This window comes from Phoca vitulina, unplaced genomic scaffold (genome assembly GCF_004348235.1).
Source record: "Phoca vitulina isolate PV1807 unplaced genomic scaffold, GSC_HSeal_1.0 scaffold52, whole genome shotgun sequence".
In the NCBI taxonomy this organism is placed as follows: Eukaryota; Metazoa; Chordata; class Mammalia; order Carnivora; family Phocidae; genus Phoca; species Phoca vitulina.
This window is the reverse complement of record NW_022589755.1, coordinates 3,416,979-3,442,121: the sequence shown is the minus strand read 5'-3', so window position 1 is coordinate 3,442,121 and position 25,143 is coordinate 3,416,979. Positions and strand designations below refer to the sequence as shown.

General features: G+C 61.9%; 4 protein-coding genes across 6 annotated transcripts in view; 1 reads left to right on the top strand and 3 right to left on the bottom strand.

Annotated features, from left to right (window-relative positions):
* The window catches only part of CNOT3 (CCR4-NOT transcription complex subunit 3), a 13,529-nt gene extending 736 nt beyond the window's left edge, over nucleotides 1-12,793 (top strand). Inside the window, exons 2-18 of one of the 3 annotated variants that reach the window (XM_032388767.1) lie at nucleotides 3,489-3,563; nucleotides 3,680-3,747; nucleotides 4,014-4,088; nucleotides 4,214-4,303; nucleotides 4,449-4,577; nucleotides 4,675-4,770; nucleotides 5,766-5,985; nucleotides 6,080-6,213; nucleotides 6,568-6,624; nucleotides 7,295-7,652; nucleotides 7,729-7,852; nucleotides 8,378-8,576; nucleotides 10,076-10,175; nucleotides 10,264-10,462; nucleotides 10,688-10,820; nucleotides 11,369-11,494; nucleotides 12,599-12,793. In XM_032388767.1, the coding sequence (XP_032244658.1) occupies nucleotides 3,539-3,563; nucleotides 3,680-3,747; nucleotides 4,014-4,088; nucleotides 4,214-4,303; nucleotides 4,449-4,577; nucleotides 4,675-4,770; nucleotides 5,766-5,985; nucleotides 6,080-6,213; nucleotides 6,568-6,624; nucleotides 7,295-7,652; nucleotides 7,729-7,852; nucleotides 8,378-8,576; nucleotides 10,076-10,175; nucleotides 10,264-10,462; nucleotides 10,688-10,820; nucleotides 11,369-11,494; nucleotides 12,599-12,697 (2,232 nt within the window). In that variant the 5' untranslated portion in view covers nucleotides 3,489-3,538 and the 3' untranslated portion in view covers nucleotides 12,698-12,793. Of the gene's footprint in view, nucleotides 1-817; nucleotides 3,564-3,679; nucleotides 3,748-4,013; nucleotides 4,089-4,213; nucleotides 4,304-4,448; nucleotides 4,578-4,674; nucleotides 4,771-5,765; nucleotides 5,986-6,079; nucleotides 6,214-6,567; nucleotides 6,625-7,294; nucleotides 7,653-7,728; nucleotides 7,853-8,377; nucleotides 8,577-10,075; nucleotides 10,176-10,263; nucleotides 10,463-10,687; nucleotides 10,821-11,368; nucleotides 11,495-12,598 lie in introns of those variants that run through there. The other 2 variants (XM_032388766.1, XM_032388768.1) reach the window with 2 other exon arrangements.
* A 125-nt stretch (nucleotides 12,794-12,918) lies between these two features.
* LOC116622438 (leukocyte receptor cluster member 1-like) lies at nucleotides 12,919-13,817 on the bottom strand. The gene is made up of 2 exons (XM_032388909.1): nucleotides 13,737-13,817; nucleotides 12,919-13,192 (listed from the first exon to the last, which is right to left on the bottom strand). Exons 1-2 carry the CDS (start codon nucleotides 13,745-13,747, stop codon nucleotides 12,919-12,921), a joined length of 285 nt encoding a protein of 94 aa, XP_032244800.1. The 5' UTR covers nucleotides 13,748-13,817.
* On the bottom strand, nucleotides 13,766-15,884 carry LENG1 (leukocyte receptor cluster member 1). Its single transcript, XM_032388908.1, has 3 exons — nucleotides 15,753-15,884; nucleotides 14,634-14,813; nucleotides 13,766-14,032 (listed from the first exon to the last, which is right to left on the bottom strand). The coding sequence occupies exons 1-3, from the start codon at nucleotides 15,882-15,884 to the stop codon at nucleotides 13,766-13,768; spliced, it is 579 nt and encodes a 192-aa protein (XP_032244799.1).
* A 390-nt stretch (nucleotides 15,885-16,274) lies between these two features.
* TMC4 (transmembrane channel like 4) overlaps nucleotides 16,275-25,143 on the bottom strand; it is a 12,270-nt gene continuing 3,401 nt past the window's right edge. Inside the window, exons 4-15 of the mRNA XM_032388841.1 lie at nucleotides 24,755-24,987; nucleotides 24,546-24,667; nucleotides 19,916-20,063; nucleotides 19,229-19,396; nucleotides 18,841-19,004; nucleotides 18,414-18,540; nucleotides 18,045-18,142; nucleotides 17,577-17,760; nucleotides 17,159-17,289; nucleotides 16,909-17,064; nucleotides 16,634-16,712; nucleotides 16,275-16,537 (exon numbers count right to left, since the gene is read on the bottom strand). Coding sequence (XP_032244732.1) covers nucleotides 16,469-16,537; nucleotides 16,634-16,712; nucleotides 16,909-17,064; nucleotides 17,159-17,289; nucleotides 17,577-17,760; nucleotides 18,045-18,142; nucleotides 18,414-18,540; nucleotides 18,841-19,004; nucleotides 19,229-19,396; nucleotides 19,916-20,063; nucleotides 24,546-24,667; nucleotides 24,755-24,987 — 1,679 coding nt within the window. The 3' untranslated portion in view covers nucleotides 16,275-16,468. The remainder of the gene's footprint in view (nucleotides 16,538-16,633; nucleotides 16,713-16,908; nucleotides 17,065-17,158; nucleotides 17,290-17,576; nucleotides 17,761-18,044; nucleotides 18,143-18,413; nucleotides 18,541-18,840; nucleotides 19,005-19,228; nucleotides 19,397-19,915; nucleotides 20,064-24,545; nucleotides 24,668-24,754; nucleotides 24,988-25,143) is intronic.

Below are 25,143 nucleotides of genomic sequence, written 5' to 3'. Positions count from 1 at the left end.
CGGCGGGGGCGCCGGCGCCCAGCTGGACGGCAGCCCCCCGTGGGCGGCGGGCCCGCAGGCGGGCGGGGGTCTCCGTCCCCCCAGCGCCCCCGGGCCAGGCCCCCCTGCACGGCGCGCCGGCCGCGGCGGCCTCTGCCAAAGTTTGCCTGCAGCGGAAAGTCGGGGGCCCGGGGCCCTGCGTCCTCGGGCGGGCAGGGCTGCCCCCCGCGCTGCCCCTCGGGGCGCGGGCTGTCTGCCCGCCCGGTGATGTCACTCCCACCTCACGGCGCGGCGCTGGGTCTCGGGCACCCGTTCGGCCGCCGCCCGCTCCGTGGTGCGGACGCTGTGCGCCGTGGGCCGTGCAAGCACCCCTGCCCCCGACGACGCCCCTGGCCGGGGGGGGGTGTGCTGACCCCTCCTCCCGCTGCGCGCGGCGGGCCCCGGTCACACCAGCCCTTGCGGGGGCGCGCCCCCGGGCTCTGCGGGGGTCCAGGCCCCCACGTCCGCACTCCCGCGCAGCGGGCTCCCCGGGGCGCACGGCCTGCCAGAGCTGAGGGTCCCCTGCTGTGGCTGCGGGCTCTGCTGGCCGGGGTGCGCGCGCCCCCGGGTGAGGGGCCTTGCTCAGGGCTGCCGCCCCCAGCCCGGGGTTCCTGCCGGGTGTGGGCGCCCGGGACTAAGGCTTCGCTCGCCTCCTGCGTGGTCTGCTGGGTGGCTCCCAGGCTCCTGCCCTCTCAGCTGAGGGGGCGTGAGGCGCCCGAGATTGGACGACAGACCCCGCCGTTGTCACCTTGCAGAGGACAAAGGCTCCTCTGCTGTAGCTTTCCCGGTGGGGCTCCCGGTCCCCCGTCCTTGGTGTTGGGCCTCCCAGTGGGGAGACCACCGCCTGCCCCGGGCCCTAACGCGTCCCTCTGGTGCTTCACGTGGCAGCGTCAGCGGCCCCCGGTTGGGGACTGCCCTCCAGCATCGCTTCCCAGCGGGCCGGAGCCCCGAGGCCTCTTCGTAGGGCCCGTGGCGGCCCCGTGGCGCCCCCGGGTTGGGACCGCCTGGTGTTAGTTCCCAGGACTCAGCTTCTGCCCCTCTGCCTGGTCTCCCTCAGGCCCGGCTGTGCCCTCTTTCCTGAGCTGAGGTTTTGGGGCTGGCCTTCATCAGTGTGGGTCTCTCACTGCAGTGCTGTCGGCCCCTGTGGGCCTGGCACACTGCTCACCCCGCCCCCAGAACGGGCTCCTCGAGGGGATGAGACTTGGTGAAGCCTCCTGGGCCAAGGTCCCCGGGTTTCAGTTCTGTCTGAGACCTTTGCCATGAGCGTGCGAGCTCTGGGGTGCCTGAGACGCCCGCTGTCGCAGAGTGGGCCTGCTGTGCTTGGTTTTCCTGGGGGATCTTGGTGGGTCCCCCAGGAGCAGTGGGGGCTCCCCGCCCTTTACGAATGGGGCTTTTCCCGTGGTGGCACCTCCACTTCAAGGCTCAAGCTCCCCCTTTCTGGTCCTTTCTGGGGGGTCTACGGTATCTTGATGTGGGGGTCTGTCTGCAGGGGGAGGGGCTGTTGCGTCTGTGGCGAAGGCTCCTGCCCGCTGTGGCACCCAGCTTGTCTAGAGGGTGCACGTACCCTGGGCCCGTGGTGCCTCCCACAGGTCCAGTGCTGTCCTCTCCGGGCCTGAGCTGTTGCCCACCTTGAGGGCCTGGGACCTCACCTCCCTGGGCTAGGGCTCTTGTTGCGCTGGCACCGTGCTCTGGCTCCTTCAGGGCTTGTTGCCGCCAGTCTGTGCCCGTCTTGGGGGCATCACCTCCTCCACTGCGCTGGTGCCCCAGCCCCTCAGCGCGGCGGGCCTTGTGCAGGGTATAAACTCGGCGTCCTCTCCGTCTGGGCCGGAGGCCGGCAGTGCAAGCTGCTCCGGGGCACTTCGAGGCGTTTCTGGGTTGGGGTCCTGGCCCTGTCCCGAGCTCCCAGGCCGGAGGGGCTTCCCCCGTTCCGGTTTGCGTCCTCCGCTCTGTGCCGCTGTCTGCCGGGTCCTTCCTGGAGCGGGGGTCTTCCTTATGCGGGGACTGGCCCACCGTGGTGTGTCAGCTGGCCCTGGGCCGAGGGTGTAGCCGTTCCCTTGGTTGGCCCTTGGTGGAGGTGCGTGCTCCCCCTCGTCCCAGGTGTCACACCCACTGTCCGCGTCCGGGGGGGCTCCTGTGGAGGGTGCTGGTCGCGGGCCTCGGGCCTCTGGTCCTCCTCCAGCGTGCGCTCCCGCGCTGTCCCGCGGTAGCTGCTCGCCACGGGCGGTGGGGTAATTGAAATGAAAAGTTCCACTGTTTTGTTCCTGAGCCGCACTTTCAGCGCTCGGGGCACCGGTGGCGCAGAAACGGAACATTTCTGTTTGTGGGAAGTTGGACGGGACTGTTCCTGAGATGTTTCCTTCCCTGTGGTGGGGACCCTCTTGGTGCGACCTCCCCTTGGGTTGGGGCTCTTAGTCCTCGCTGGAGTTAAAGCTGCTCTGGGGCACCCTGCCCTGGGCCTGTCTCAGGGAGCCATGCTTCCCAGCAGAGGCCCCCTGTCTGGGGGTGACCTCAGGCAGTGCGCGAGTCCCCTCGGCATAGCCCCTCTGCAGGGCTCCTGCATCTCCCCCGATCTTGGTGTCAGACCCTAAGGTGTGGCTTCCCCCGGGCCAGAGCTCCCGGGGACTCCCCCTTTGAACCCAGTGTCCTCTGGATTGCACGTACTTTAGGGTGAAGGTGCCTCTCTCTCTAAGTACTGGGCGCGCATCCTGATGGTTGATGCTTCCCCGCATCTGCGTTACCAGCGGATCTGATACGCACCTTAGTGTGCACAGATGGCGCTCTCACCGCTGAGGTCCCCGTTCACTCTCCTGGCCCTCTCCGGGGTGATGCCTTCTGCCCCCACACATCTAATTCTTTGGGTTGGGTTGTCTCCTGTGTTTTAAAGACTCTGCCCTGGAATAAGCTTGGTGGTGTACGGCCCTCTTCTGCTTGGGACCAAGCCCTGACACGATGGGTGGGTTTAGCTCTTCCTGATTCCAGGCATCTGCCGTGTCCCACTGCTCCCCTTCCGTCCCCTGCGGTTCTTACAGACGGCATCTGGCCCTTCTCCCCGCAAACTCCTCATGTTCTGACCTGAGGGGTCCCCTCTCCGGTGTTAGGATTCTAGTCACCGGTGTACCCTGCTCCTCTGTGGGCCTTACTCCCCAGCACTCAGCCATGGGCTGCTTGACTTCTTGCTCTACAAAGTCTGGAGTGTCATCTGGGGAGAAGGTGTTCCATGCTCTAGGAATTTCCCACTTCCTGGGGAAAAGTACACCTGTTTCCTTGTTTCAGCAAACTTCCGGAGTTTTCAGACCCTGTGCTGGGCTGTCGGGGCAGCATAAGTAGAACTTGGCCTCCCCCTGGTCATCAGATAGTAAACGCGTCTTCCCTCTACCATCCCACGTACCCTCCCGTTCCCAGCCTCATCCACGCATCTGTGTTTGGCCAGCTGGGGAATAAACGTGTGTCCTTTCTTTCTCTGTCAGCAGCGTCCGTCTCCAAGAGAGTATGAAGAGAGTGCGTCTGTAGGGCAGGGAAGATGGCGGACAAGCGCAAACTCCAAGGTACCGGTTTCCTTGCCCGCTGCCTTTATAACCCCGTGCTCACTGTCCTCCGAACTCCTCCTCTGATGCCTGCTGCCGTGGCAGGGCGCTAACAGCCTTCTCTCCTCCCCGGCCAGGTGAGATTGATCGCTGCCTCAAGAAGGTGTCCGAGGGCGTGGAGCAGTTTGAAGATATTTGGCAGAAGGTACAGGGCCTGGAGTCCTAAAACTCTGGGTCTCCAGGGAGGAGAGCACAGGAAGAGGTTCAGGGTCTCTGGGTGTAGGCCAGGGAGAGGGGTTGTGGGTCCAGGTGCTGAGGACCTTAGAAGCAGCTCTGAGATGGATTGGGCGGCGGGCGTGGGGGGGTGGTGTTCCCAGAGTCTCCAGCCCCAACAGACTGGAGTTTTACCACTGGAGTGGGCACGAGGGCCCCAAGTCCCACATTGATTCCTGGGTTCTCTTCATCCCTCAGCTCCACAACGCAGCCAACGCGAACCAGAAAGAAAAGTATGAGGCTGACCTAAAGAAGGAGATTAAGAAACTTCAAGTGAGGAGACTAGGGGCCCGGATTCCTGCATCCCGAGGGCAGAGGGAGCAAGGAGGAGGGGGCTGGCGGCCTCGGTGCCCAGGTCCTAAGGCAGTGTGACTGTCTTGCTTTTCCCCCACCTGCAGCGGCTGAGGGACCAGATCAAGACATGGGTAGCGTCCAACGAGATCAAGGACAAGAGGCAGCTCATAGACAACCGCAAGCTCATTGAGACGGTAGGAGCCCAGAGCCTGGAACCTGAGAGGTGGGAGGAGGCCAGTTCCCAGGTCCCCAGAAGGCCCTGGAAGAGGAAGGTTTCTCCGCCCGGGGGAAGGGGAGAGGCCATGGGCTGGGACCTCCTGCCAACTGCGCTGTCCACAGCAAATGGAACGGTTCAAAGTTGTGGAGCGAGAGACCAAGACTAAAGCCTACAGCAAGGAGGGCCTGGGCCTGGCACAGAAGGTGGACCCTGCCCAGAAGGAGAAGGAGGAGGTGGGCCAGTGGCTCACGGTGAGTTAGGGGAGAGGGGGGGAGAGGGCCCCGGGGCCCTGATCCCTGGGCGCCCAGGGGACGCCGGCTGACCACCCGTCTCCCCCCTCTCCCCCAGAACACCATTGACACCCTGAACATGCAGGTGGACCAGTTTGAGAGTGAGGTGGAGTCACTGTCCGTGCAGACGCGCAAGAAGAAGGGTGACAAGGATGTGAGTGGGGGGACCCTGCGCCTGGGGGACAGAGACAGGCTGGCGAGCGGGGGGTTTGGCGGCCACTGGGGTTGGCGCGTGTTGGTGAGCCAGTCTCGGGGGTCCAGCCTCGGAGAACAGTGGTGCCGCGGAAAGGAGCGGTTTGGGGGAACACGCTGGGTTGTGCCAGGGTCGCAGATGAGGCGAGAGCGGATGGCGCGCAGGTGGGGTGGTCTGCGAGCTGAAGCTGTGGCCTCCTAGCTCCGAGAAGGCCCAGGTCCTGGGCAGTAGGGAGAGATGAGGCTCATTTGGGCTGAGAAGAGCAGTCTTGCGGCAAAGCCAGATCTAGGGGCCCAGATGCCAAAACTCCAGGGTTGTAGGGTGTGGGTTCAGGGTGATGCAACTGTACTCACTGGCACAGGAAACACAGGGAATGGAGAGCTGGGTCCGGGGTGGGGGGGGCCGTGGGAGATGTGCCCGGTTTGGGGGTCTGAGACGTTGAGGGGTCTGGGAAGCGGGAGCCTGGAGGAGAGATGCAATAGGTCCTTGTGGAGGGGGCAGCGGATTTAGAACTGAGGCCTTGAGGGAGGGGCAGGTGCCTGGAGAGCCCGGGAGCTAAGCTGCTGAATCTGGACTCCCTCGGGGTGGGGGGTTATGAGGACAAAGATGATGGTTCCCTGCAAACGGGCATCGGCACTGTTGCTATTAGAGCGAGATGGGGGTGGGGTGGGCTGCAGTTCTGAGATGTGGGCTGTCGGTAGCTGCAGAGGGCCGCGGCGCAGGAGGCACAGGGCTTTCTGGTCTTCTAGAAGTTTCCTGGGATGTCTAGGCAGGAGCTGGGGGTCCTCGAGGGGCTAGACGGGGGGCAGACTCCACACTGCCCACGGCAGGAGGGGCTGGAGTGGAGCCTCTGGGTCTCTACAGGGGTCGGGGACTGAGGACAGGTTCTGTGGGGGCAGGAGGGGCCCGGGCAGGTGCCCTGCAGCCCCTGAGCCTGGCCCTGGGCTCGCCAGCAGAAGCAGGACCGGATCGAGGGCCTGAAGCGGCACATCGAGAAGCACCGCTATCACGTGCGCATGCTGGAGACCATCCTGCGCATGCTGGACAACGACTCCATCCTCGTTGACGCCATCCGCAAGATCAAGGACGACGTGGAGTACTACGTCGACTCGTCCCAGGACCCCGACTTCGAGGAGAACGAGTTCCTCTATGACGACCTGGACCTCGAGGACATTCGTGAGGCCCAGGGTTGGCCTGCGGGTACGGGGCAGCGAGGGCCGGGTGGGAGGGCGTCCGAGCCCGTCGAGCATGCCCCTCCCTGCCTCCACAGCACAGGCGCTGGTCGCCACGTCCCCGCCCAGCCACAGTCACATGGAGGACGAGATCTTCAACCAGTCAAGCAGCACACCCACCTCGACCACCTCCAGCTCTCCCATCCCGCCCAGCCCGGCCAACTGCACCACGGTGAGGAGGCGGCCTGTGGGAGGGGAACTGAGGAAGCGGGGTCTGGGTGTCCTGGGTCCGGGCCCTGAGGGCCAGACAGGGCTGCGCGTGGGTCCTGGGTGTGCGGGAAGGCCGGAGGCCGCGCAGCGGGGCAGCTCAGGCAGGGATCAAGGGCTGGGTTCCCCGAGGAGAGCAGGCTCCTGGGTCCGTGAGAGGCTGACAGGTGGTGCTGGCCCCCGGAAGACAGGGACCCTGGGTCCCCCGGTGAGGCTCAGGGCACAGGCACCGCGGCGGCCCTGGCAGCTTCAGAGATCGGCGTCTCTGTCGGGGCTCTAGAGGTCACACAGGTGTCCGACTGCGCCTCTTCCCCCTCAGGAAAACTCTGAAGATGACAAGAAGAGGGGACGCTCGACGGATAGCGAAGTCAGCCAGGTGGGTGTGCCCTGCGAGCGCCCCCCAGGACAGGAGCGGCCTTCAGGAAGCACTGCTCCTCGAGCCGGGGTGTCAGGGAGCAGCCTGCTGGGAGGGCACCGAGGGGGCTGGTGTGGGACCCGGTGAGCACCTGGGACCAGGAAGGAGTGGGGCTCAGGACCCCTTGATGTGTAGCGAGTGCGAGGTGCCAGGGGGCCGTCAGGCAGTGCTTGGCCACCGCTGCGCTGTGGCTGTGTCACTCCTGCTTTCTGGGGGGGTCATCCGCAGCCCTTCCGGTTGCTTTTGTGACCCTTGAAATAACATTCAGAACTACTGCCCGATTTTTGGCTGCTTTTCCTTCCGCTCTTGGACTGTTAGCTGGTTCCAGGTAGTCTGTTGAGGCCATGGCACTTGCCTGACCTCCAGGGGGTCTGTCCCTGACAAGAGCCCCATGGGACGTCCCTGGAGGTGTCCACGCAGGATGTGGGGAGCTGGGTGTGGGCCGGAACGCGCGTGAGTGTTCAGGTGTGTCCCGCGGTGCTTGAAGCTTTGACGGTCAGGTCAAGGGGAGGGGACAGCTGGGGGCAGCCAGGCCCTGCGAGGACAGCGGAGCCCAGCTTGGCGGGGGGGCGGGGCTCGGCCGACCTGCCGGCCCACCGGGTCCTGACCCTCTTCTCTCCCCCCTCCGCAGTCTCCAGCCAAAAATGGCTCCAAGCCTGTCCACAGCAACCAGCACCCTCAGTCCCCGGCTGTGCCGCCCAGCTACCCGCCCGGCCCCCCGCCTGCCGCCTCTGCCCTGAGCACCGCCCCTGGCAACAACGGGGCCTCCGCCCCAGCAGCGCCCGCAAGCGCCCTGGGCCCCAAGGCCAGCCCAGCCCCCAGCCACAGCTCGGGCACCCCTGCGCCCTATGCCCAGGCTGTGGCCCCGCCGGCCCCCAGCGGGTCCAGCGCCGCCCAGCCCCGGCCCCCCAGCGTCCAGCCTGGCGGGGGCGGGGGCGGCGGGAACAGCGGCGGAGGCGGAGGCGCGGGCAAGCAGAACGGCACCACCAGTGAGCAGGGGGGCTGCAGGCGGCCGGGGGGCCCCGGGGCGGCCGGCCCGTTTTCACCCCGTCGTCCTGCCCCCAGGTTACAGCTCGGTGGTGGCAGACAGCCCGGCAGAGGTGGCTCTCAGCAGCGCGGGGGGCGGCAGTGCCAGCAGCCAGGCCCCGGGCCCCCCGTCGGGCCCCCACAACCCACCGCCCAGCACCGCGTGAGTGGCCGTCCGCAGCCCCTGCCCCTGCCCCTGCCGGGACGTGGCCCACCTGGTCGGGGTGGCGTCCCCACTTCCTTCCAGCCAGGACACTGTACCCAGCAGTCCCCTAGCTTCACGCTCCGCAGTGTTCTGAGACACCCTCGGGTAATCGGGATTGTCCTTAGAGTCCCCACACGTCCCCTGGAACACGTCCCCTTTCCAGTGACCTGCCCCATGCCCACCTGACTCCCCTCAGAGGGCTGCCTGTCCAGATCTCAGGTCAGACCTTTCCAGGGGGTCCCTGTTCTCAGAAGATTGCCCCAAGAAAGACTGTGACCTCCGAGGGATGTAGGGGAGACCTGCTTCCTGGGTCTGCTTCGCCGCCAGGCTCTGGGTGGGCCGCCCCAAGGGGGCACCTGCCCTGCGTCCATCTGCCGTTCTGTGGGTGGACCAGTCACCTTCTTCATGCTCCCCCTCCATGCACCGTTGCAGGGGCCTGACCCGGCCCCTCCTCTGAGCCCTCTCCCCTTCTCTCCTTCCCAGGAAGGAACCCAGTGCGGCGGCCCCAGCAGGGGCTGGGGGTGTGGCCCCAGGCTCAGGGAACAACACAGGGGGACCCAGTCTCCTGGTGCCACTTCCCGTGAACCCTCCCAGCTCCCCGACACCCAGCTTCAGCGAGGCCAAGGCAGCCGGCGCCCTGCTCAACGGACCTCCACAGTTCAGCGCTGCCCCAGAGATCAAGGTGGGCCTCCGGCTTGTGTGTCCTGGCCCCGCCGTCTCCCCTGCACGTTTGCTGTCCCCTCCCTCCAGGTCTGCCGGCCGCCCCGCCCCCTCTTCCTGTGGGGCTCTGGCTCTCTCCCCCCCACCCCCCGCCTGCTTGCTCTTCCCCACCACGTGCACCCTTGCCTGGTCCCCGGGCTCCTCCACCATCCTGCCCTCTGGGACTTTTTCCTGGGCTCCTGGTTGGACTTGCTCTCCTGCACTCTGGGTTCCCACCATCCTCTCTGTCCTCGTGTCTCCTCGCTCCCTCACACACCCCGCCATCCAGCTCGCTGCCCTCCTTTTCCCTTCTGAGGGACCATCTAAGTTGAGAAAACATTGACGTCCACTTTGGGCCATGCTTCATGCCAGGTGAACACACCCAGTCCCACCTTCTCTACAGGAAGCCAAGCGGGACTGCACGGGCCAGGGGCAGCGGGTGCCATGGACCCGCAGAGGTGCCTCGGACTTGGGGAGATGGCCCAGCAAGGCCTGGGGGGGGGGGGGAGATCTCTAAGCTGGGAGAGGTAGGGGCCCAGTGGCGGGAAAGGCTGAGGGAGGAAGGAGTGGTTCTCGTGCTGGAGATCTAGGAGGGCTGCTGTCAGGGCTGAGGGAGAATGGCGGGGCAGGGCTCCACAGACAGGAGGAGGGGGTGCAGGCTGCCTGCGAGGCTGTGATGGGGTGTCCTAGAGAGGGCCGTGGGGTCCTGGGTGCCAGGGTCTGAAGGGGGAGCAGGATGTGGGGCTGACTTTCTGGGCCTGCATTTAACCTCCGCTCCACCGAGTAAGAGTCCAGGTCCACGTCCCGCGTGGCCTTCTGTGGACAGAGCAGGTGCTTACAGTTGCCCCTCAGTTAGGACAGGACACTGAAGCGCTTGGAACGGTGTGTGGCCCAGAGTAAGCGCGTGGTTTGGAGGAACCATGGACGGGAAATTATAGAGTGTGTATCTTCCTGGAGTAAAGGGTCCACTGGTTGTGAGCAGAGAAGGGACACAAGCGGATGTGGCTGAAGGTCCCTCCGGGGCCACGGAGAAGAGCACAGAGGGCAGGCGGCGTGAGGGACGGGGACACGGGGAGGCGGCACAGAGGCCCGGGGCCCGCAGGCTGCGCCGACCGCGGCTCGGACACCTGCTCCGGGCGTGGCTTCGGGCCGCCTGTCGGCCGGCAGGGAGCTGGGATGCCAGGGCTGTCGGGAGACGGGCCCATGGCCCTGCGTCAGCCGGGGGCGTACGCAGCCCCCCCCGCCCCCCGGCAGCATCCGGCAGCCTGGCTGCCCACGCGGAGGGAAGCCCGCCCGAAGGCCGCGCGCTGCTGGGCGCCCCGTGTGCCCGCGGGTCGGTCTGCCGGTGCTGCCTGTGCCCCGCGGCCGCCTCGCGGCCCCCGTTACGTGCTGTGGCGGCGTTCTTCGCGCCGCTGGCCTGGGCTCTGCCGACCCCCGCCGGAGGGGGCGGGCGTGTGGGTGCCAGCTCTCCTCTCCCTGCAGGCGCCCGAGCCTCTGAGCTCGCTCAAGTCCATGGCGGAGCGGGCGGCCATCAGCTCCGGCATCGAGGACCCCGTGCCCACGCTGCACCTGACCGAGCGAGGTGAGGGGCTGGGTGAGGCGGCGGCGGCCCGGTGGGGGGGCGGCCCACCCCGGCCTCACCGAAGGGCCTGGTCCTGCGCTCCCCGCAGACATCATCCTGAGCAGCACCTCTGCTCCGCCGGCCTCGGCGCAGCCGCCCCTGCAGCTGTCGGAGGTGAACATCCCGCTGTCGCTGGGCGTGTGTCCGCTGGGGCCTGTGCCCCTCACCAAGGAGCAGCTCTACCAGCAGGCCATGGAGGAGGCCGCCTGGCACCACATGCCCCACCCCTCGGACTCCGAGCGCATCCGGTGAGGGGCCGGGACCCGCGAGCGTGAGGGCAGCGGCCCCGGTGGGACCTGGTCCCCCGTCCCGAGACCGCACGTGAGCGGTCCTCCGCGGGCCGCGCGAAGAGCTGGGTCGGAGGCGTCCGGCGGGGGGTGACCAGGCGCCCGAGAAGCCGCCCGATCCGTGAGGCCCGCCCTCGCACCGCGCCGCCTGTCGGGCGCAGGAACCAACCCTCCCGCCCCCCACAGGCAGTACCTGCCCCGGAACCCCTGCCCGACGCCCCCCTACCACCACCAGATGCCACCCCCCCACTCGGACACCGTGGAGTTCTACCAGCGCCTGTCAACCGAGACCCTCTTCTTCATCTTCTACTATCTGGAGGTACAGCAGGGCCCCCGGGGCAGCCTCGGGCCCCCCGGCTTCGCCGCCACCGCCGCCGTCCCCCCTCGGGCTGGAGGGGTGAGGTGGGTGCCCCACTGCGGCCACCGGGACCGCACCCCCTCCCCATCCCCCTGTCCCGCTCCCCCACCCCCACCCCGGCAACCGTGTCCCTGTCCCTGCGTCAGCACAGACACGTCCGTGTTGAGGCTGGGGGCCAGGGAGCCCCCGCCCCACCCCGGCCGCCCACGGCCGCGCACAGTGCCAGGCCCCTGCATGACCCCAGGGAATCCCGACGAGCCCCCCCCCCTGGGGAAACTTTCCAGACTCCCAACATGCAGTAGTTTTTCTTCCTTCTCAAAGCTTCTGTGGAAGCATTTTCTCCTGACCAGCAGTGGTATGTTCTGTGCCCCAGCCCCTCTCCACCTGGACCGTCCAGCCCAACCTCCAGCCCAGCCTCGGTCCACGGCGGGGCCTGGGCTCAGCGCTGTGCCCCTCGCCCCACCAGTTTGGGGGCCCCCTGATCCCCGGCTCCACACTTCCTCCCCCAGGGCACGAAGGCGCAGTACCTGGCAGCCAAAGCCCTAAAGAAGCAGTCGTGGCGATTCCACACCAAGTACATGATGTGGTTCCAGAGGCACGAGGAGCCCAAGACCATCACGGATGAGTTTGAGCAGGTGAGGGCCCCTCCCTGTGCCCTGCCCGCCCCGTGCTCCGCCGGGGCCTCTGTCCTCGACCGCCGGGGAGCCTGCGCCGCTCCCTGGTCCCGTCCCCCCCCAGCCCAGCAGGGCAGGGGCTCCGCAGCGACCACGAAGGGGGAAGCTATTTTCTTAATGACTCCCCACGTGGTGATGATAAGAATCTCCCCCTTGCTGCACCCCACTCTGGAGCCACACCACACGGGTTTGAACCCAGTTCCTGCTGGGTGACCTGGGGCAAGTCGCTTGGACCGGGGTCCCTGTCCTTATGTGTAAACACGGGTAACAGACCCCCGTGTGTAGGTGTGCAAGGACTAAATGAGTTACTGACATGTAAGTACTTATGGTGGCTGCTCCGTAGTAAGTATCGGGTGTGCTTCGTTCCCAGTAACTCACTGGCTATATTCCACAGTGGTTTCTTCCACCACATGCTTGCCTGATGCCAAGTCCTGAACAAGGCCCCTGTCCTCCGAGAACTCGGTCCCCTCCCCTCGGTTCTTTCACGTTCTTTGCCGCATTTCAGACACTCATGCAGACCCGGCCCCCTTCCCCGTGTCCTCTCGCACACTAACCAGACTCCCCGTCCCATCCTGGTTTGGGCCAAAGTAACCCTCCAAGTACGTGTCAAGACCTCATTCCTTCAGAAATGCGCACCCACCCTGCCTCCAATAAAACATCTGTCCCAACAGCGTGCCTGGATGTAGACTCAGCCTGTTCCGTTCTCTAGGATGGGGTCCCGGCCTCAGGGTTGTGTGAAGACTAAGTGCTAGGACCCAGCTTGAGGGCTGAGCACCGGCTCTGTGCTCAGACGCCACCGCGAGAAGCCATAGCCACTGTGTAAACGTGCCCGGGGCTGAGGCCCGGCCGTGGCCTCTCTGCGCCTCCCCGTTTCCTCCAGAGCACACAGGACGACCTTTCCTGCCTGAGAAGAGCCGGGGAGGGTGGAGGGAGACGGCACGTGCATGCAGGGCGCTGGGCCCGGAGCCTGGCACGCCCTGGCCCTGAGATCCGTCCCCTTTGTCGGTCCGGCCCGGAGCCCCAGCCGCCTCCTCGCCCGCACTGACCACCTTCTCCCCTGGCCAGGGCACCTACATCTACTTTGACTACGAGAAGTGGGGCCAGCGGAAGAAGGAAGGCTTCACCTTTGAGTACCGCTACCTGGAGGACCGGGACCTCCAGTGACACCGGCCCCTCCCTCCACCCTCCCCTCCCCCCCGCATGCTGACCCCCCTGCCCAGGCAAGGGCCCCACCCTGGAAGACTGGGGGAGGCCCCAGGCCACGGGGCAGCCCTTGCCCCCAGGAAGCAGCCCCACCCTGGGGGCCTGGGGGCAAGGGCTGCCCCCTCCTCCCCTCCCCAGTGAGGGACATTTTTTGGTAAACCTATTTTCATTTTGGAAAATATTTATGAATAAATAGTTTTATATGACGGCTGGCAGCTGCGGCCTCTCCTCTCCCCCCAGCAGTCAGTGAGCGATTGGGCGTTGCCGGCAGGACGCCGGGCCCACTGAGGGTTGAACTGGGAGTTGTACGGCCTTCGCCGTTCGTCGGCCTCTTCTTCGGGCTGGTCCTTCTGGGGGGCTGTGCCCCGCACTCGCGCCAGCAGGGCCTCCGCCCGAGCACGTTCCGTCGCTTCCCGCCGCAGACGTTCAGCTCGGAGCTGGCCCAGGGCCAGGGGGCTGGGGAGAGGAGTCAGGTCAGAAAGCTCAGAAAGCTTGGAGCCCCTGGAGGCCCCCCTGCCCCCGGGCAGACATGCTCTGGTCTGTGCGGCCTGGGGGTGGGAAGCTGGCTTCATGCTGCGCACAAGGCTCGGGGCTCCCATCACCCCCCGCTCCTTACAGTGGGGTGCCCCTCCAGCTCAAGAAAGCCCACTGTCAATCAGCTGTGACAGTGAGCACACCCAGGGCCTCAGTCTCGCCTTCCGTGGAAGACCAGCTGCTCGGGTTTGTCCAGCTCGGGACGCAGTAACCCGCTCTGCCTGACCCCATGGCTCTGAAACTCTGGCCCCCAGAAACCTGTAGGCCTCAGTGGGTTTTATCACTGTCCTGCACGGAAGCCTGTCTGTCCCCACACTGTGGCCCCGGAAGCCACTGGACACCCGAGACTGAGTGAACGTTGCCTGGGGCTCTCAGGAAAGCAGGCTTGCTTCTGCAGCCCCCCGGATGGGCGTCGGGGCCCCACGACTGCATGTTGCGAGCCGCCTCCAGCCGCCCAGCCCCGGACCTGGTGCCCATACGGCCGGCCCAGCTTCCTTACGCTTCCGGCCGCTGCTTCTCCGGCCCCTCCGGCCCCTTTCTGCTGCGGCCGCGGTCATCACTGCTGTGCCCTCTCTTCCTCCTCAAATGCTTCTCCATCTCCCGCAGAGGGTCCAGGCGCTTCTTGATCTTCTCGTCTGGACCTGGGCCGGGCTGGGGGGCCCCTCGCCCTGGGGGGAGCTGGTACCAAGGCGGCTGAGTCTGGGCTTCCGCTGCACTCTGGCCCAGGTATGTCAGGATGCCCAGAGCTTGCTCCTGCCTCTCCTGAGGGGGACAGAAACTAGGGAGGTGAGGATGTCAAGCAGGTCTCCCCTCGGGGAGCCCTCCGCGTGACGACAGGACACCCGAAGCTCCTGGGCAGGCAGAACCAGCGTGAGCCAGCCCTGCCGTGTGCTGAGGACAGGTGGGGCTCCTGCCCTGGGCACGACGCTGGGTTCAGTAACCAGCACGGGGGAAGGGGGTGCAGCTGCTTTAGGGTTCAGAGGCAGGCGACGCTGGGGAGACGATGTGAGGACAAGCCTGAAAGCAGCCAGCAGGGCAAAGGAGTGAGACGAGACAAAGGCAAGTTCGGGGTTTGGTGGGAGTCCCTGAGAGCAGGTGAGCGACGGGACCCCAGGTTCTGACTGACATTGAAAGAGCTCCCCAACCTCTACAGGGGTCTGTACCTAATAGTCCCACAGCTGGGGGGGGGGCTCCAGCACCCCCTTCCAAGCCCCTGCAGCCCTGGGTGGCAGTAACCCGCACTCCCGTGCCGTGTTCCATACTGAGTTCTCTGTAGTCGCTCGTTTCCTCCCCTCCCACCGCTCTGTTCCCATCGTTCACCCCGGGCTCTACCCAGGCCTGACTAGGTGGGGGGCCAGCTTACTTTCTCCTGCCGCTTTTCTTCCTCGTACTCTTTATTGCCACTGGTCACCCCTTTCCCCTCCTCCAGCAGTTCCCGAAATAGGTCCACGGGGCCAGAACTCGGGGCTCCCGCCTCTGCTGCTTCGGGCTCGGGGAGTGAGTTCTGGTGCCTGGCTTTCTTCCGTAGGAATTCTGTGCGGGCCTGGGAAAGAAAGGTACAGGCAGAGAATTCAGAACCTAGACGTGACTCCGAGACTGAGACTGGCGCCAAGCACAGAGAACCCCAGTGTTGGGGCCGGGGGCTGTAAGGAAGGGTGCGTGGGCCCTGGGAGCCCAGCAGACACACCTGTCCCGGCCCGGGGAGACGGTGGGAGAATGAGGTCACCTGGGCTTGCACACTGCCTCTCCGTCAGCCACAGAGTTCCCAACCCCGGGTGACACAACACAAACAGCTGGGAAGACAGCCCCAAATAGGAGAACAGGCAGGACTCCAGTCCCTGCTCCCAAGACGACGTGCAATCTCTGCTGACAAAAGCGAACTTTTAAAGTTCAGGTGAGGACCAGACTGGCTCAAGGACCGAAAACTGGAGATGAGGAGTTAGACAAAGCCCTGGGGGTGGAGGGGAGCAGGGCCAGGGCTCGCCCCACAGCGGGATGGGTGTCCCACTGTCGCTTCCCTCAGAAACAGCCCACTTCTCTGCACCATGGAGGACAGCGCCCCTCAAGCACGAACGGTGCCTGAGACCGCAGGCCAAGCACTCTGCACCGGGGGAGCATACAGTAGGCGCTCAACAGGGAGGTTGTTCAGGCAAACTAAACCGGGGCCCGAGCTTCCTTGAACTGAGCAAGGGTTCACTTTTTTCACCAGCCCCTACTGTGCCAGGCACACTCAGGCCTCGCGAACTACACGAACGGGGGGCACCAGGGCAAGGGGGAGGCGCGGGGAGGGGGAGGGGGAGGGGGAGGGCCCGCCCAGGTGGGGGGGGCCGTGCAGGGGGCCCCCCCTCCGCGCTTCCAGCCACGCCCAGCTCCTCCAACCTCACCGGACGCACTGCGCCTGCGCGCCACCCCCGCTTCCGGCCCCTCCCCACGCGCGTGTGCGCTCGGCCCGGGAGTCCCGCCCGACCGCACTCGGGCTTACCTCCTGCTGAGCGAGCAGCACCCTCCGCTCACGTTCTTTCTCCTCCTCCCGGGCTTGAGCCTCGTCACGCCGCACGCGGGCGACATTATCCTTGTTCCGGACGTGCCAACTCTTCTTGGGCAAGATATTCATGGCGTCGTAGCCGTCCGCCGACTGGCAGGCCCGCCTCCGAGCACTTCCTGTTGGCGAGAGGATGCCCCTCCCCGTTGTTCCTACCTCAGCCACGGATTGGTCCTGGGCTGGATGCCACGCCCCTCCAGGTCCGTAGCGAGAGCTGATTGGCTGAGACGCCGAATTTGGGTTGGTGTAGCCTAGCGACCGCCTCTCGCCAAGGTTCTGAGCCCATCACGTGTCCCCGCCCTGAAGCTACCGGGTGCGGCCGCTGATTGGCTGGCATGCCCGTCATGTCTTCTCGAGGCTAATACATTTGATTGGCCTGTGTCTGGCTCTTCCCCCACCCCCCAGCCTCCGGGTGCAAATTATAAAGACTGCTCTGAAGCCTCAGCTGAGTTTATTGATACACGAGGTTAACTGGAGAGTAAGGGACTTGGCAGGGTTGGGGGACTTCAGGGCCCTGGGACTCTCTGAATCCCAGGGCTGTAAGGGCTTGGAGTCTTCTCAAGTTCTCCCCTTTTAGAGATGACGCGCCGGAGGCTTACAAAGGGTCCGGGGGCAGGTCGGGACTGAAAGTGGGACATCGTCCTGACCAAGGGAGGTCAAGGAGCCCCGTTGGCCGAGCTCAGGGCCACAGCGCGCTGCGCCAGGAAGACCTTATTCCGCGCCTCCTGAGTGAAGGGTAAAGAAGTGGAGGTGAGACAAACCTTTCCCCCCTATTTCTTTCCATATCCAGGACCCCTTCCCACGAACCCGGTCTGGCTCACCGTCTCTCTCTGGCGTTTGAGCTCAGAGACGAGACGTCCATAGGAGTTAGCCAAGGCCACGGTATATGCCATCAGGATGCTAGAGGAGACACAAATGGAAGCCAGAACACTCTTAGAATATCTTCAGTGTAATGGCTCCTCAGACACCAGGCATCTGGACCCCCAGCTTTTCCTCCCTGAGACCCAGGAGTCCAGGCCCCCAGCCCCCTCCTCCCTTAGAAATAGGGGGCCCCCAGGGCACACAAACTCAGATCCAGGAGTCTGGGCTCCCTCACCTGGAGATTAACAGAAGAGGCACAGCAAAAGCTTGGGTCCCCAGGAAAAAGAGAAAGTTCTGTGTGGTCTGAGGGAGGCTGGAAATAGACTCAGGGATCTGGGCCCAGATGGACGAATGCCCTTGGAATGGACCACACAGCTTAGAAGGTGGGATCCTGAAGAGGGCAGAGACAGGCAGTGTTCAAAGAGGGCCAAGATTCAGAATCCTGGATGAGGAGGGAGGGAGGGGCAGGCGCCTCTCCCACTTACAGGAAGACGCTGTAAAGCACGGGAACAGCGGAGATGGCCAGACCCAGGAGAAGGACCATGGGGAAAAAGAAATTCGCTGTGGAAGCCCGAAAAGTGCGGGAAGCTGGGGAGCAGGTGGAGAAAAGGGTGAACTGTAAGGAGAAGGAGACACAAGACTGAGTCCTAGCCTGTCCTTCATCATCCAGGAGTCCTAGTCCCTCCTCAGTCAGGAACCAGAAGTCCCTAGTCCTTTGCTGCCATCAGACCCGGGAGTCCGGGTCCCCTCTTCCCTTGGACGGAAAAGTTACGACGCCCTAAACCCCTCCTCCCACATCCAGGAGTCTGTCCTCCAGACCCCTCCTCTCTCAGGATCTAGTAGGTGGGGACCCTTGTTCTCCTCCTCCTCCTCCAGGACCCAGGAATCCGCCACACTCCTCACCTTCTTCAAATAGAAAAGTAGCAGGAACTTGGCCGTGTTGAGCAGAGGTAGTAAAGGGCAGAAAAAGCTCCCTACCCAGACCACCGTCTGTGCGTAGATGAGCCCGAGCACCTCGTCGGGCACCTGGAACTCCTGGGTTCCCACCACACGACCCAGCGCCCCGGGACAGAGGCCACAGAGCAGTCTGGGGGACAGGGCGGGGCCGAGTCAGAGGCGTGGCGGCCCCCTTGCCCCGCCTCCGCCGTCCCGCCCACCAATGGGAAGTGAGCAGATCTGAATAGGGGTGGAGCTTTCAATGTCCTGGAGGGTGTGTCCAGAGGCCGACGCCCGAGGACTAGAGGTAGGGGCGGGGCCAGAGGGAAGTAACTAGGTAACAGGGGGCCCGGTCTGCGGACCGAGGGCAAAGAAATGGAGCAGAGGCGGGGCTAGCAAAGGGGGTGGGGTCACTGCGAGGGGCGGGGCTCTCACTTCCGAGGAAACTGGATGAGCAGCATGATCGCCACGCCAGTCAGCAGGTCAAAGAGCAGCAGTTTGTACATCTCCTGCCCCAGCCGAGTCTCCCAGCACTGAGGAAGGAAGTCATGGGTCAGAAAGACCTCAGGACCCAGGCACCTGGAGGCCCAAGCGTCCACGTCTCCAAATCACAAGCGTGTGAGATCCTAACAATCCTTTCGGGGCGGGGAAGGTCCTCAGGTTTTTTGGAACATCCGTAACCTTGTCCTCAAAGGGAGGGTGTTCTAGCACCTTGAGCTCCTCCTTCCTCTCAAACCTGGAGTCTGGACCCGCCTAGCACCTCCTGTCCTTGAAAGACCCAGGATTTGGGGCCCCTCTCCTCACCGGTAGTTCCTTGTAATTGTAGCCACAGGTTTTGCACTCCTCCGCCTCAGCCTTGCCCCCACAAGTGATCTGATTCCAGAGAGAGAAGAGCAGGACTAGCAAGGAGGCCAGGCGGAGAAACACGGTCCTGGCAAGGAGAAGGGAGAAGCAATCAGCACCGACCAGTGCTCACCCTGCCCCCACCCCCACCCCTCGCTGCGTGGAACACGCTCACAATTCTCCCCTCTTCACAGATGAAGAAACCTGGGCTCTGTGAACAAGAGGCAGGATTTGAATCCAGATCTAGGCTGCCTGAACAAGAGGCAGGATTTGAATCCAGATCTCATTGGGTCCCGTGTTCTGGGGATTTCTGTGCCTTATGTACTAGAACCCGTGTCCTTCAGACCAGCCCTGCTATCATCCCTAGCACACCCCCAAAGGCTAGAACCTGAGCAGGACACAAACAATCTGGCGGCTCCTGGTGTAGCCCTCCAGTGCAGCAATGAGCTTGAACACAGGTGGCAGCAAGAAGTTGACCCCAGAGATGAAGATGGACGGAAGGTAATCCACCCCGAGCTTTAGCAGTGGCATCTGCTGGACAGGGGGCTTCTCCTGGGAGAAAGGGTGGACCAAGCAAAGAGACCCTGGGGTTCTGGTCCTCCAGAACCTTGCTAAACATCCTCCCCCAGCCTCTTCTTCCTCCAGCACCCGAAGTCCAAGGTTCACACGTACGCCCCCTTCCCTCCTAAGTGCCCAGGAATTATAGACTTCAGTCCCCTCCAACCTTGGAAAGGTGCCGGGGTCAGAGGAGTCCCCTCCCCCAGGACCCTCCACACCTGCAGCTCCACAGCGGCCCCCGTAGCCCAGTAGACTCCATAGAAGGCTGCTCCCAGGAGTGCAATCACCAGCAGGTTGAGCAGGATCCGCCCCGACCACACCCGGGCTTGCTGGCCCAGGGTCCGTACCGCGGCCTGGCGCCGCACCACAGCTTCTTCCAGCTCCACCTGAGGCCAGGAAAGATGTCCATTTGGGCTCAATTCCCCCACGCCCTGCAGGTGTTTCAGAGCCCCCTGCTCAACCGGAACCAATAGAGCAACACCCCTCTAAGAGCTTCTACAATCCTTGTCCCAGTCCCCCCCCACGGTCCTCTAGGGGACAGTTTAGATCTCCCGGCCCCGCCCCTCCACAGCCCCGCCCAGCACCCCACACCCCGCCCTCCGAGGCCCCGCCCAGCACGCGTGCCCGGTGCGGAGTTCCAGTCCTACTTTATCGAGCCCCTTCGGGCCCTGCCTAGCTCTTCGCCTCGTACGGAGGAGCTTCCGGCCCCGCCCCCTCCCCGCTGCTTGCTTTTTCCTGGACGCTTTGACATCAGGTATCCCTATTGTGGGCGCCTCCCAGCCCTCTCATTTCCCAAGGGCCGCCTCCTTAGAAGAAAGCTCCACCCAGCGTCTCTCGGAGCCCCACCCCCACTCGGGGCCCCGCCCATGTTCTTGGCCCCGCCCCCTCCAGGTCCCTAAGCGCACCTGCAGCTCGTAGAGGATGCTGCGCTGGCGCAGCCGCACGTGCCCATCCCCGCAGAGGCCGAAGTCCCAGGCGGAGAACACCCGGTGGCTGTAGCTGGTCAGGGCCCCCGACTCGGCCAGCAGCGTCTGTTTCAGTCCTGACATGGAGCTAAGGGAGGGAAGACCCAGGAGCCGGGGTGTGGAAGGTCAGCCACGAGTGCGGGGACACCCCGGGAAATGAACCCTAGGACCTTGGGCGTTTGGCGAGCGGCCACCTAGCAGAGAAAGAGTCAGAGACGTAGAGACGGTCATTGGAGACAGAGCCCGGGAGATTCAGGGGCAGTCTCGGGAAGACAGACACCCAGCAGATAGCGACAGAGCTCCAGAGAGAAGGGCACGGGGACCCAGAGTGAGGAAGACAAAGACCCTGGGGAGACTGAGAGCCCAAAGGGGGAGGGTTCAGAGAAAGGGGGGGCAGTGAAATGAAGGCAAGACGGCAAGAGGGGTCAGAGACTCAGAGGGAAGGACAGACGTCCAGAGAAGGGGGTGGGGGAGGAAGGCCCAGAGAAAGGAGGATAGACAAAGAAGCGGGGCAAAGACCCAGGGAGGGGACAGAGAAGCAGAGGGAGGGGCGCCTGGGTGGCTCAGTCGTTAAGCGTCTGCCTTCCGCTCAGGTCATGATCCCAGGGTCCTGGGATCGAGCCGCGCATCGGGCTCCCTGCTCAGCGGGAAGCCTGCTTCTCCCTCTCCACTCCCCCTGCTTGTGTTCCCTCTCTCGCTGTCTCTGTCAAATAAATAAAATCTTTTAAAAAAAAGAAGCAGAGCGAGGGAAAGAAACGGAGAAACCTGGGCAAAGAGCTCCATATCCACCCTCACCGCCCCGGCGCAAGCCCCCGGCATCTCTCGAGTGGACAATTACAGAGGACTGCCATCTGGTCTCTCTGCTTCCACCTGTGCCCTCTTGAATCCATTCTGTTCCTTTTTATGCAGATTAGGTGGTACTGCTGTTTAAAACCTATTTCACAGCTTCTCCTTATTCTTGAAGTTTAGGCTCCTTCATAGCACATCCAGCCAGCACGCACCTGATCTGGCTCCCACCTACTTCTTGAAGTTCAAATCCTGTCCCCCCTCCTCCCCCTTCCCCTGTCTCTACCTACAGGTCACCTCCTCAGTCCTTTATTGACCGCTCCATTTAATGAGGGTCCCCACCCATTCTCTACCCCAGGGGATGGCAAACTATGGCACCAGGTTCAGTAAATAAAGTTTTATTGGAACACAGCCACACTCACTCACTGACTTACTGTCTACAGCTGCCTTAGCTTACAGCAGAGTTTGAGACAGACTGTATCCCAGAAAATGAACAAAAATATGAACATATTTCCTATCCAGCCTTTATCAGGAAAAAATTGCTGATCCCTGTTTTATCATCTCTATCATATTATCCCATTTGTTTTCTATACAGTACTGCTCCCAAACTGAAATCGCTGACCTGCTTTTTAACCTAAAAGTTGCTTTTTATTTCTCTCCGTTCATCTCCCCTCCTGGACTGTGAGGTGTACCAAGGTAGGAGGACGCCCATCTGATAACCCTGGCACAGCGCCTGGCATTTAGGAGAAACTCCACTTTTTCTAAGTCCTTGGTTTCCTTCTTGACCACAGCCCCCCCACCCCCCAGGAACTCCCAGTCTTGCCTGAATGCCAGTGCGTCCCAGATTTGCATCTCCAGTCCGGACCCGTCTCCAGAAACCCACGTATGCAACTGCCTACTCACCATTCCCCTCGTTCGTCCAAAAGCCCCTTCAGAATCAACCGGCCCAAACTGCACGCCCCGCCGACACGGCCCGTACAGCTCTCCCCATCCCAAGGGCGGCGACATTGCCCTTCCCAGTGCTCAGGCTCAGCCCCTGGAGTCATTCCTAACTTCTCACCCTCACCATGCCCCACCTCCAGTCATTAGGGAGCCCTCTGGGCTCTACTCAACGTACATCCAGAGTCTCCCTTTTATATGAAGAACAAAACAGGCCGAAGCAGTCCATGGTGTGAACAGAAAGGATGGGGGTGGGGGGGGTTGGGGGGGGAAGGCGGTAACTTGAGATCTTGAGGGGGCTTCTGGAGGCTGGTCATGTTCCGTTTCTTGATATGGATGGGAACATATCAAGCTCTATTCTTTGGTTTCTGCATTTTTCTGGATATGTGTAATATTTAAAAAATTATATATATATATATATGTACAGTCAACTAATATGTGAGAAGGGAGCCCACATACTCAATGGGGGGAGGATGGTCTCTTCAACAAATGTTTCTGAGAAAACTGGGGAGCCACATGCAAAAGAATGAAATTGGACCTCAATCTTACACCACTCACAAAAATTAACTTGAAATGGATTAAACACTTAAACATAAGACCTAAAACTGAAAACAGTCCTAGGGAAAAAAATAAAGGAAGACCTCTTTGACATTCATCTTGGGGACGATTTTTTGGATAGGACACCAAGAGCACAAGCAACAAAAGCAAAAAGGAGTAAGTAGGACTACACGCCACTTAAAAGCCTCTGTACAGCAAAAGAAAGAATGCACAGAATGGAAAGGCAACCTATGGAATAAAAGAAGATATTTGCAAATCATATCTGACATTGGGGTTAATAGAAAAATATAAAAAGAACACATACAATATTCAACAGCAAAAAAAAAAAAAAAACCCACACAAAACCTCAATTTAAAAATGGGCAGAGAAATCGAAGACATTTTTCTGAAGACATCTAGATGGCCAACAGGTATGTGAGCAAGTGTTCATCATCACTGATCATCAGGGAAATGCCAATCAAAACCCCAATGAGCTATCACCTCACACCTGTCAGGATGGCTCTCATCAAGAAGACAAGAGGTAACACTTGTTGGTGAGGACGTGGAGAACAGGGAACCCTCGTGCACTGCTGGGAATGTAAATCAGTGCAGCTACTATGGAAAACAGTATGGAGGTTCCCTCCCCCCAAAAATTAAAAATAGAGGTACCATATCATCCAGCAATCCCACTTCTGGGTATATATCCAAAGGAAATGAAAAGAGGATCTCAAAGAAACATCTGCACCCCACCATTCACTGCATTATCAACAACAGCCAAGATAGGAAACAACCTGAGTGTCTCAACAGATGGATGAAGATGTGATATATACATGTATAGCAACAGGATATCATTCAACCACGAGAAAGAAGGAAGTCCTGCCATTTGCAACATGGATGGACCTTGAGGGCATTATGCTAAGTGCGATAAGTCAGACAGCAGACACTGTATGATACTTATTTGTGGAATCTAAAAAAGCTGAACTCCAGGAAACAGTAAAAGGGTGGTTACCAGGGGACGGGGACACAAAGAGGTCCAAGGACATAAACTTCCAGTTCTAAGTTCTGGGGATCTAACGTACAACATCCTGATTATAGTTAACAATCCTGCATTATATACTTGAAAGTTGCTCAGAGAGTAGATCTTAAACGTCATCACAAGACAGGACTGTGTGAGAGGATGGAGGCATCAGCTAAAACGACCCTGGTAATCATGTTGCAATACATAAACCTATTAGTTCAACACTTTGTACATCTTAAGCTCACACAACGTTATTTCTGTCAATTATATCTCAAGAAAGCTGGGGCAGGGGAGTAGAAATTCAATTAAAAAAAAAATCCAAAATTGACCACGGCCACCACCCCGCTCCAAGCCCCCACCGTCTCTTGCCTGGATTACATTTCCACCTGCTGCGGGCTTGCCCATCCTTTACTCTCTTCCCTCCCTTCTTTCCTTCTTGCCTCTCCTCCCTCCCTCCCTCTCTCTCTTCCACAGAGCCAGAGGGGAAGACTCCTTTATAAAACCGAAATCAGATCAGGGTGATCCGCTCAAGGACCCGCAGTGAGTCCCATCTCGCTTGGAAAGCATCCAAATCCTTTACGGAGTGCAGGTGCACCTCCATCGCTCTCCCCACCTCCCTCCGCTCCGGCCCCACCAGCTGCCTAGTGCACCCTCCACCACACCACCCTGCTCCTGCCTTGCCCTGGCTGGGCCCTCTGCCTGCAATGCCCTTCCCCCGGGGACTTCCTTGACCAAATCCCTCTCCTTCTCAATGTCTTTGTTTAAAGGTCGTGCCTCAATGAGGCGGCCCCGGGCACCTTATAAGACAGCAGCGCACCTCACCTGCTGTGTCCAGAGCCCTCATCACCTGCTAATACGCCACGTCATTGACTCATTTACGGCTCATTGCTTATCACCTGTTTCACCTGGTAAACTGTCAGCTCCACCAGGACAGGACTCGGTCGGGTTTTTGTTTGTTGTCCTGCTTTACCAACTGTCTGGAACAGTGGCCCGCACGTAGTAGGGGCTTAATCCGTATTTGTTGCGGGGATGAATGACTCTCCCCTCCAGGAAAGATGCAGTCACTTTGCTTGGCTAATGTCATACCTTCCCCTCCTACCCTCTAAGCCACGGGAAGGAGAAACTGCCCGTCCTAGTCACTGGTCTTTAGCACGTATGAAGCATTTTTAAATCTGATTTCAACTCCAACTGAGAGAAAGGGGTCACAGAGCAAGACTCTGGATTCCTGGGGAGGGGTCTTCTCCCACCACAAGTCCCTCCCCACGCTCCCAGGGGGCCCGGGGTTACTGACCGATGGAGGATGAGCAGCAGGGAGAGGAGGCCAATGACAAACACGGAGCACAGGTAGGTGACGGCCAGGCGTGGGCGGGGCGGGTAGAACCCATAGAAGAGAGGAGACCATTCTAGAAAACCCTGCAGAGGGAAAGTGCACCGTGTGGTTGGGCAATCAGAATCGGGGGGCACTGAGGCTCAGAGGAGGGGGGTCTCCCAGGGACGCACCTCTCCTGAGAGCAGGTTGAAGAGATGGGTGGGGAAGGTGACCAGGCCTTGGGGGTTGGGGTTGTAGAAGCCGCAGGGTGAGGAGGTGTCAGGGCCAGGGGGACCCGGGGGAGTCCCTTCCAGCCAGGTGGGCAGCAGCGTCATGCAGGCCTTAAGTACTGACGCCAGCGCGTTGAGAAGCAGCAGGAAGCGCAGCAGGGAGAAGTAGGACTCTGTGCCGGCGCCAAACTGGCCTGCAGGGGGCGCCAGAGAGGCCTGGGGCTCCTTTCTGAGTCCGGACTCCCGGGGCCCTCAGACCCAGGAGTCCGGATCCCCAGCCCCTCCTCCCTCAGACCCAGGAGTCCAGGCCCCCAGCCCCCTCCTCCCTCAGACCCAGGAGTCCAGGCCCC

What these genes read in the sequence shown, in the direction of transcription:
- LENG1 (XM_032388908.1), bottom strand. Translation starts at nt 15,884, where the DNA reads ATGAATATCTTGCCCAAGAAGAGTTGGCACGTCCGGAACAAGGATAAT. An exon ending in TGCTGCTCGCTCAGCAGGAG is followed by an intron (nt 14,814 to 15,752) that starts GTAAGCCCGAGT and finishes TTTCTTTCCCAG; the next exon opens with GCCCGCACAGAATTCCTACG. An exon ending in AAGAAAAGCGGCAGGAGAAA is followed by an intron (nt 14,033 to 14,633) that starts GTAAGCTGGCCC and finishes TGTCCCCCTCAG; the next exon opens with GAGAGGCAGGAGCAAGCTCT.